This window comes from Gekko japonicus, unplaced genomic scaffold (genome assembly GCF_001447785.1).
Source record: "Gekko japonicus isolate JY-2015 unplaced genomic scaffold, Gekko_japonicus_V1.1 scaffold1564, whole genome shotgun sequence".
Taxonomy (NCBI): Eukaryota; Metazoa; Chordata; class Lepidosauria; order Squamata; family Gekkonidae; genus Gekko; species Gekko japonicus.
In genome coordinates, this window is record NW_015176020.1 from 128,087 (window position 1) to 138,451 (window position 10,365).

At 42.4% G+C, this 10,365-nt stretch overlaps 1 protein-coding gene across 1 annotated transcript in view; it reads left to right on the top strand.

Moving 5' to 3' along the window:
* LOC107123341 (utrophin-like) overlaps positions 1 to 10,365 on the top strand; it is a 329,348-nt gene that overhangs the window by 107,068 nt on the left and 211,915 nt on the right. The window contains exon 2 of the mRNA XM_015426582.1: positions 1,525 to 1,697. Coding sequence (XP_015282068.1) covers positions 1,525 to 1,697 — 173 coding nt within the window. The remainder of the gene's footprint in view (positions 1 to 1,524; positions 1,698 to 10,365) is intronic.

Consider the following 10,365-nt stretch of genomic DNA (forward strand, 5'->3'; position numbering starts at 1 on the left):
TAGTGAAGAAGGGGTTTAAAGTTTAAACCCCCCCTTCGCTTCCCCCCCCCTTGCAGGCCAGCTGGGAAACGGAAGGGGAGGCTTTTGAGGATGCCTCCTCCTTTCTTTCCTCCACCTCACTGGAGCTTGAGGACCCAGAAGTTGTGGGCTTCATAGTGGAAAAATATTTGGCTTATAACTTCCCAACCTTTTGATTGATCGGTCACAGGTCCCTATTGCATCCTTTTTCTGGTTGGCACCATGATGTCCACAGATTCCTGATGCCCATTTACTTCTTCCCTAAAAGGGAAGAGCCAGTACTTTCTTTCCTCCACCTCACTGGAGCTTGAGGACCCAGAAGCTAGCCTAGTAGCTCATTAGCATACCATATGCCAATGAGCTCCTGCCTCTCTTTTTCTACGAAAAGACCCCTGGTTGGCACCATGATGTCCACAGATTCCTGATGCCCATTTACTTCTTCCCTAAAAGGGAAGAGCCAGTACTTTCTTTCCTCCACCTCACTGGAGCTTGAGGACCCAGAAGCAGTGGGCTTCATAGTGGAAAAATATTTGGTTTATAACTTCCCAACCTTTTGATTGATCGGTCACAGGACCCTATTGCATCCTTTTTCTGATTGGCCCCAGCTTTTAATGGCAGTCATTTTGTGGTGGTGCACATTCTCTGTTCTCAGAATTCTAAAAGTTCCCACAGACACAACAAGTTTGGAAATCTTTAATTTAGCCTGTCTTTGTTATATACCAAATAAAATTACATTTTAAAAAATATAATTGTAATATCAGCACCTTTATTTTATACATACATTATTTTGAAGGATGGGTAGTGGAAATATAACTTTTCAATATACACACTTGTCTGTATTTATTTACATATATAATATTGTTTCTGATACTCTTATCTATTTAAAATTTGTTCTTGACTTCTGACTGCTGTAAAATATAAATATTCCCAATAAGCAAAAGTCACATGAGGCAAAGTCTTGTCCAGTGAAGGCCACACACAGCACATAGCAGTGTCCTGAATCTTCCTGGGAACAGAACAAAACCAGAGTTTCAACTATATAGGGTAATTACTATATATATTAAAGCATTATACACATACCAGAGGTTTTGCAGAGTTTTAGCAGAGGACTGAAACCCAATAAAGCCCTAATTCCATGACAGACAGACAGACATACAAATTGCTCTCCTGTAAAGTCCCATTTTGCATGTTCTGTGGAACAATATTAGTGTGGGAACCTCAGGTAGGATATTTCACCAGCTGGGCCCATGCCAGAGAATGCTGGAATATAGGCAGTTACTGATCTTACCTCTTTGCAGGATGGCACCTTCAAAATGCCTTACTCAGATGCACAAAACTGTCACAGCAGAGAACACTGGAAAGGGTGTTCCTATAGATATAGTATATATCTGATCACTAGCCAATAGATATTTGTACAATGGGGTGGGGGTGGGTTAAATATTTTGTACCCTAAAATTGACTTCAGACAAACGCAATGGGGCATAATGTTTGCTTTTGTCTTTCTAGGATATCCAGGCTGAAATTGATGCTCACAATGACATTTTCAAGAGCATTGATGGAAATAGGCAGAAGATGGTGAAAGCCTTGGGAAACTCTGAAGAGGCTGCACTGCTACAACACCGTATTGATGACATGAACCAGCGCTGGAATGACTTGAAAGCAAAATCTGCCAGCATTAGGTAAGATGTAATAAGAAGTAGGGGCTGTCTAGTACATTGCACTCTTAGCCTGAACATGCAAAGCATTTTATGTGTAAATATCAAAGTGTAACCAGTTTCATGAAGGAACATGAATCAAGGAGCCCAGATTAGTTGCTTGTCTTTGTTGCTTGTAGGATACTAAACATTTTGCTTACATATTTGCTACCATGCAGTGTGTAGAATGGCCTTGAGACAAAGAATCCATTCATATTCAATCCCGCCCTACACCATTGCACAATGCGAGAGTGGATGGGCAGTTTCAGACTTAGAATCGCAGAGTTGGAAGGTACATCCAGGGTCATCTAGTCCGCCCCCTGCACAATGTAGGAAATTCACAACAACCTCCTCTCCCACCCCCAGTGACCCTGCTCCATGCCCAGAAGATGGCCAAAAAAACAAAAACAAAAAACAAAACAAAAAAACCTCCAGGATTCCTGGCCATACGGGCCTAGAGAAAATTGCTTCCTGACCCCAAAGTGGTGATAGGCATTTCCCTCGGCTGCTAAGAAAGGGCTGCGAGAACTAAGCACTGAGGCAACCCTTCCTGCCCTCCCTCTCATGATCTGCCGAAGTTCATAGAATCAGCATTGCTGTCAGATGGCCATCTAGCCTTTGTTTCAAAACCTCCAAAGGAGGAGAGCCCACCACCTCCCGAGGAAGCCCATTCCACTGAGGAACCACTCTGTTAGGAAGTTCTTCCTAATGTTTAGCCGAAAACTCTTTTGATTTAATTTCAACCCATTGGTTCTGGTCCAGCCTTCTGGGGCAACAGAAACAACTTCGCACTGTCCTGTATATGACAGCTATTCAAGTACGTGAAGGTGGTTACACTTCCTGCCCCACCCCTCACTGGCAGTCGGGCTACACTTAAACTAAGAAATCATGTATTTATTTAAATCTGTTACTTCACTGACCATAAGATGCACTGCCTCCGTAAATCATGATTTGGGGCATTTTCCTCCATGTGCAGTAAAGGGAGGAACAGAATAACAGCTATCAACCCCTCCACCAAAAAAGAAAACACTTTCTGATGTCACCATTCTTTAAGATGTGATGGGGAAGAAATGTCACCAGAACTTTGGTGCCACTGCAAAACTTGCTCACTGAAAGTGATATTAAACATTAAGTTTTTAAAATTACTCGCTCTGGAATGCCAGCTGTTCTGTTGCTCTTATTATCAGTTCTCATGCTCAAGCTTTTGAGAAGTCTAGTCCTGTTGAATGTTAATGCAATGGCATCGTAATAAGCACTGCTTCACAGCACAGGAAGGGGAGCTGATTGTAAGCATGGATTTACAGGAATTTCTGAAACAGATCAGGGTTTCTGAATCAAGTTAGACTGAGACCATGAAAGATGCAAGTGGTTAAGAGGACAAACTATGAGAAGGCACACAGAGACAAGAACAGATAGCACGAACTTCTGAATGGCAAAGATTGAAGGAGATATGAAATAGGTTAGAGGAACAGATCCATGAAAAGCAGGACTGCAAAGGCAAGCAGGTAGATGGGGTTGTGGTGATTACTGGGAGCCACCTGTATTGGGGCATTACTTTAAACAGCCACATGGAGAGTAAAACCTCTTGGACTGAATTGAAGCAATGTATTAACTGCTAAATCACAATCCTGTTTGATGACTGATTATTCCTTTACAACATTTGATCTTTGCAGGATACTGCCCTCAATCTCTAAGGGAGATATTGAAGTCTGTTCATTTGTTTGTTCCAGGTTCAAAGTGAAACCCTGTGTTTCCCAGCCAAAAGAGTCAACGTAGTATTTAAAACTTTCTTTTTTAAAAAAAATATCTGATCACTCTAGATTCCATTAAACAAAAGATTAAATAGATACACAGAACACTGGCATGCTGCATAGAAATCAATCTTACGTTAAGCATACATCCTCTTCTTCCTAAGTTGACTTTTAGGGAGGAAAAAAGCTTGTGTTTCAAAACTTATTAACCAGGACATTGCCAAAATGGAAAAGAAGCAGATTTCACTGAATTACATAACAAAGTTTAAGCCCAGTGGCACATTTAAGACCAACAAAGTTTAATTCTGGGTATAAGCTTTTGTGTGCAAGCACACGTCATCATAAAGTGATGAAAATACCTCAGTCCCAAACCACGCAGGGCTTCAAAGGACATAAGCAACACCTTGAATTGGACTTGGGAGCAGATTGCTAATCAGTGAAAATGCTGTAGTGTTGGGGACACTGGTAGCTGGCCCTGACCAGGAGTCTAGCTGCAGCATTCTGCACTAGCTGCAGCTTCTGAATGCTCTTCAAGGATAGCCCCAAGGGTATATGCTGTTACATAGACAAATCTTCTGATTTGTGCCCATAAAGGCATGATGTAAGACACCACTGAGTTTCTCAGAAAATAATTATTGTAAATTCTGTTTCATTTATTCTTTGATTTATTCTGGGCATGGAGCCATTTATTCATAAGTTATATTTCAAGGCTAGAACAGTGAAAAAGTTAGCTAGAATAGTGAAACTGCATGTTTGCAGATTTACACAAGAATCTAGAAGCAAACTTTCAAGCCTACTGGGTCAAAACATACTAAACAGTGATTTAAAGTTAAAATCTCTGACAGGGTAATGGGACTGGGAAACACTCAGGAGGCACTAACCCAGGGCATTCTAAGAATCTGAAGGTTAGGAAGTGTAATAGATCTATAATGGTTGCTTGTCTTGGAGCCAGAGTGCTTTAAGGATCAATCAGTCGTATATAGGCTTGCCCGAGCACGCGAGTTAAGCTTCAGGGGACCTTTCTTGGACATGCCCTCTGCATGCCCTTGTCCTCACTGTTGAGGGGGATTGCCAGAAGGGATTGGTCCTTCTCAGTGTTTTCTTCTTGCCTTTGGAATACCTTCACCCTTTCACTGCATCTGGAATCTTGTCTAGGATTTTTTTAGGTGGTGGTGCCAGGCAAATACTTTTCAAGGGGACTTTTAACTAATGTGTACTCCTGGTTTGGTGCATTGTGATTTTATGGATAGCTTGTCTTTATTTGCTGTTTTGTTTTGTCATTTTACTTTTTTTTTTAGTGCTGGTTGATTCTTATTTTAGAGTTGGTGTTATTTTATATTTTAAGGAATTAGTGGAGGCTAAGGAATTAGTAGAAATTATTAATGGAGAGGTGATATGCAAATAATTTATTATTGTTATTGTTATTATTATTTATTGGACTTATGGAACGCCCAGTCCCTGCTACTGCAGGGCTCTGGGCAATACAGTAATGATAAAAACATTCAAACATAGAAGAAAACATCTGAATAATATTAATACCACTAATCTAAAAGACTCAGATGGCGAATTCCAGTTATTTCCGATTACAGACTGCTGACCACTTTGCGGGTGTTGGTGGGGAAGAGAGGCAGGGTGAGTAGAAAGAGCAGAAGAAGGTGCCAGCCAAGATGGTAACTGTTGCTATCCTCAACCCAAAGCCTGGCAGAACATCTCTGCCTTACAGGCCCTGCAGAACTGCATAAGATCCTGCAGGGCCCTGGTCGAGGACAGATGTTTTTGGGGCCAGGGACCACCAGCAAATTGCTGTCCAAGGAGCATAATGCTCTCCCAGGAACATAATGGAGGAGACAGTCTCATAGATACATTGGTCCCTGACTGCTCAAGGCCTTGAAGGTCAATACTAAAACCTTGAACTTGACTCAGTACTTCACTGGAAGCCAATGTAGCTGGCACAGCACTAGTTGCATATGTTCCATCCATGATATTCCCGTCAGGACTCGTGCTGCCACATTCTGGATTAGCTGGAGCTTTTGGGTTAGTCTCATGGGCAGGCCAGCATAGAGCAAGTTACAGTAGTCTAGCCTGGAGGTAACTGTTACACTGGATTATCATGGGCAGGTCAGGGTGCGATAGGAAAGGCACCAGTTGCCAAGTCTGGCGCAGATGGAAAAATGTCAGCCGGGCAATATGCATGACTTGGGCTTCCATATTCAAGGAAGCATTCAAGATCACCCCCAAACTCTTGTCAGACTGCACTGGTGTTAATGACACCCTTTCAAGAGTGGGAAGCCTATGCCCCAGTTCTGAAGCTCCTTCCCAGCCACAGAACCTCCATCTTAGTTGGATTCAGTCTCAACCTGCTCTGTTTCAACCACCCAACCACAGCCTCCAGACCTGTGGCCAAATTCTGTGGGGCGGTATCCGGGTGGCCATCCAATAACACAGCTGGGTGTCATCAGCGTACTGGTGGCACCCAAGCCTGAAGCTCCACACCAGCTGGCAAGGGGAAGCATATATAAACAATAACTATAATTGGAATAATGCAAATAAATAGGTTTGGGAACAGTAGTGAAGGGGAATGTTATTGTAAATGTCTACCTGCAGCGCAGATATTCTAGGCATCAAGTCTTAATTGTGAGGTCAGCAGATCACTTTGATAGGGAACATCTGTTTTGCAGTTCTCAGAGGATTATCCAAAGGAGAATGCTGATCAAATCTAGGTTCAAAACCCAGCCAAGCATATGGCAAATTGACAGTACAATAAAACAGTTATTTGCTTAAAACCAGAAATGGTGGGTCAGTGTGCCCATATTGAGCAGCTCCTTTTTTCAGAAAGAGCTTGGGAGGTTGGCACATGTAAGTTGTTGAACCAAGTAATATTAATGTCTAACTTCATAAGCCTCACTCACAAATCAACAAGAAACAGATGAGGAGCCATTTATATGTTAATACTTTAATCAGCAGCTGCAAAGTTCTGGCAGTAACAATTGAGCAGTTTAGTCTTCCTTTGGGATTAATGATCATTTGGGAAGAATTAATGGCTCAAGCTGCCCTCAAGTCTTTTACTTCACCCAGTCATTAATTCCCACATGGGATCCTGTGGGTGAGGTATTGATTATTATTATGAAGGGTGTGTAAAAACCCTGTTTAAAATATATTTATAGTTCAGTTTGTCTATAGCAATGGAACATGATGTTCAGGTGACATTTATCAGCTGTGTATGTTCAGGGTGAAATCCAGAGACGACAACCACCAGTAGCTGCTTGAGGCACAATAAGAGTTTACTGCAAGTACTGAATTATCAATAGTAATGCACAAATAAATAATCCTTTGAACAATAAAAGGCTGCTTGCAGCTAAACATAAGTTTTGTTTGCAGTTACCTTCTGCAGTATAACTGCTTTCTGATCCTTTTGTGGTCTGTAATGTATGGTATGTGGAGAACTACCAGTATTTGATGCTTCCCCAGTTCTATGCCAAAAGACTGGACAGAGGTGGGCGGACTTTTAATCCTTTCTAAGCATGTGATTGTTTAGGGTTAAGGCTGGGGAGGGGAGTTGCCTTAGGGGTTTATTTTATCTATCTATTTTTCTTGCCCTGCTCTCTAGGTGGCATACAATGCTATTATCCCATTTTATTATCATGCTATTATCTCATTATCACAATAATCCACCAAGGTAGTTTAGCAATTTATAGAAGATAGTTCAGGGTCACTCAGCAAACTTCAGTGCTGCAAAACCAAGTCTTCCTGGTGAAATCTGACCCTTTCTCTGCTATATTACATTTACTCTTTCTGTCTTCTAAATGGTAGCCATCTTTCCCTCATCTTCCAGCCTTATTTACATCTCTCACAAATTATGTTTATCTGAAATATAAGGTTATGCGAAACTCACAAATATTAGATCTATGGTATAGCTCTTGCTCTTTTGTGTGCATTTAGTGTCTTATAGGTTGTCATTCCGTGATTCATTTGATGAAATAAAGATTTCTAGTCATGAATCCTTTTTCATCAACCCTGACTGAAAAGGAGCACAGAGCAGTTATTTCACCTTTTCTACCAAACCAGCAGATGCCTCATGTGCCACTTAAACCCTTAACACAAGCTGAAGTAGACTCAAATGGTGTATGAGAAGAGTGCTGTTCCTTTGCACAGGAATGATGTGGTTTTATTCTTTTCAGTTGGATAAAGTGGTACAGATTGAAGAGACAGAACTAGCTACAGATAAGTGCTGCTAGACAGACCACAGGAGAGTATTGAAGAATATATTTCCAGGGATTAGGGCTGCTTTGCCAGCAAGAGGCATTCAGCTGGTAGTCTTTACCCTGCAAAAACCAGTGGCTACAGAAATGGTTCCTTTAGGCTCAGGAAGCCAGTATGTGTCTTTATTCTCATTCCAGATTCTCTGCTATCTGCATATTCATGCAGAACTGAGGTTGGGGTTTATTTGGTGAATATTACTTTCAAACAGGGAGCTGTAGGTGTAAAGTGTAAGAATATTTCATGCTCTTAAAAATTCTTCTGAAGTACATTAGTCTTACAGTTTTCAAATGCGGCAAATTGTGTCTGACAAAAATGTGCATGAAGAGTAACTTAAATATACTGTTGTTCAGTCTGGGGTGATGATGTTGCTAGGTTATCTAGATCACAGCCAGAATCAATTAAACAAAACAAGTGAATCTCTTCCAAAACTATATGTACAACACTAGAATACTTTGCTTGCTTGGTTGAAGAATATGCAGAGCACCATATTACCATGTATGTATGGTAATACATACCTGTAATACCTGTATAAGGGCCAAGAAGCGACAGTTAGAACCGGATATGGAACAACTGATTGGTTTAGCATAGGAAAAGGAGTACGACAAGGATGTATATTGTTGCCTTGCTTATTTAATATATATGCAGAGTACATCATGCGAAATGCTGGCCTAGATGAATCACAAGCGGAAATTAAGATTGCTGGGGAAAAGATCAACAACCTCAGATATGCAGACGATACCACTCTAATGGCCGAAAGTAAAGAGGACCTAAAGAGCCTCTTGCTCAGGGTAAAAGAGGAAAGCGCAAGAGTGGGCTTGAAGCTCAACATCAAAAAAACTAAGATCATGGCATCCGGCCCCATCACTCCTTGGCAAATAGAAGGGGAAGTCGTGGAAGTAGTGACAGACTTCACGTTCCTGGGATCACAGATCACCACAGACTGTGACAGCAGCCATGAAATTAAAAGATGCCTGCTCCTTGGGAGGAAAGCGATGGCGAACCTAAACAGCATGATAAAAAGTAGAGACATCACCCTGCCAACAAAAGTCCGCATGGTCAAAGCAATGGTATTCCCAGTAGTCATGTATGGCTGCGAGAGTTGGACTATAAGGAAGGCCGAGCGCCGAAGAATAGATTATTTTGAGCTATGGTGCTGGAGAAGACTCTTGAGAGTCCCTTGGACTGCGAGAAGATCAAATCAGTCAATCCTAAAAGATATCAACCCTGACTGTTCCCTGGAAGGCCAGATAATGAAACTGAAGCTCGAATACTTTGGCCACCAAATGAGAAGGGAGCACTCCCTGGAGAAGACCCTGATGCTGGGAAAGATTGAAGGTCAAAGAAGACGGGGACGGTAAAGGATGAGATGGTTAGACAGTGTCATCGATGCAACGAACATGAAATTGAGCAAACTTCAGAGGATGGCAGAAGACAGGAGGGCCTGGCGGGAGCTGGTCCATGGGGTCACAAAGAGTCGGACTTGACTGTGCGACTGAACAACAACAATGATAATACATATGTCCATATGAATGTAGTCCATATGAATAAACCCACTGTCCACTTTGGTCTCAACTTCACACAAAATTAGCCTATGCACAAGCAACAAAATGTTTGTTCTACTCTCTCACTCTCCAGACGGCAACTGACTTAGCATCTGTACCTGGCTGTGCAGCCAATCTGGGTTTTTAATGCGGCCGTTAACAAAGTGACAAGCTTGTAGAGTATGTTTGAAAGAAGTACAGAAAATGATCTGAAATCAAAGAGAAGTTATTGGAAAAAATAACTTGTACAGCCAAGCAGCCATGATGATATCAAGCATCCTGTATATATATAATTCTCTTAAGAATTGGCCATTTCCAGCTCTCCCATTGGCTGTGTAGTGTGCTCCATCAGCCATTGGCCCATCAACCACCACTCAAGAGTACTCAGGTGCCATTGGCGGGTGCTGTGTCCACTCGTCTCCCCTGCCATGGCCAGCCGGGACATTCTTCCCTCACAGAATAAACTATCGAAACGTCTGTCTCTCCTGACGAAGACACTTCTCCTTCTTGGCTCCTGTGGGACTAACTTTTCCCTCCGTGGCTGCTGCACCGAAACCAAACTTGGTTTTGTCAGTAAAAAGGCAAAGGCAAGAGGCCCTTTCCGGGCCTTTGTGGGGAACTCATTGGGGCCAGTCCTGACTAGGGTTGCCAACTCCAGGTTGGAAAATTCCTGGATATTTTGTGGTGGAGTCTACAGAAGCCAGAGTTTGGGGAAGGGATAGGCCTCAGCTGAATAGAATGCCATAGAGTCCACCCTCCAAAGCAGTTATTTTCTCCAGGGGGAGAGAGATCTGTTGTCTGGAGTTCAGTTGTGATACCCAACGATCTTCAGGCTCCACCTGGAGCTTGGCTACCCTAGGCATAGCCCTAAGTGCTTCAGAGCAGGGTCTGCCAGACCCGGGTTCTTGCTGTGGAAACTGATTGGGTGATTTTGGACCAGTCAGACTTTCAGCCTAATCTACCTCATAGGGTTGTTCTGTAGATCAAAAGGGGGAGAGGAGAGTGATGTAAGCTGCTTTGGTCTCCACTACAGAGAAAGACTGTACTTTTCCTCCTGTGGAACCATTGCTACCAATCTCCAGGTGAGGGCTAGAGATCACT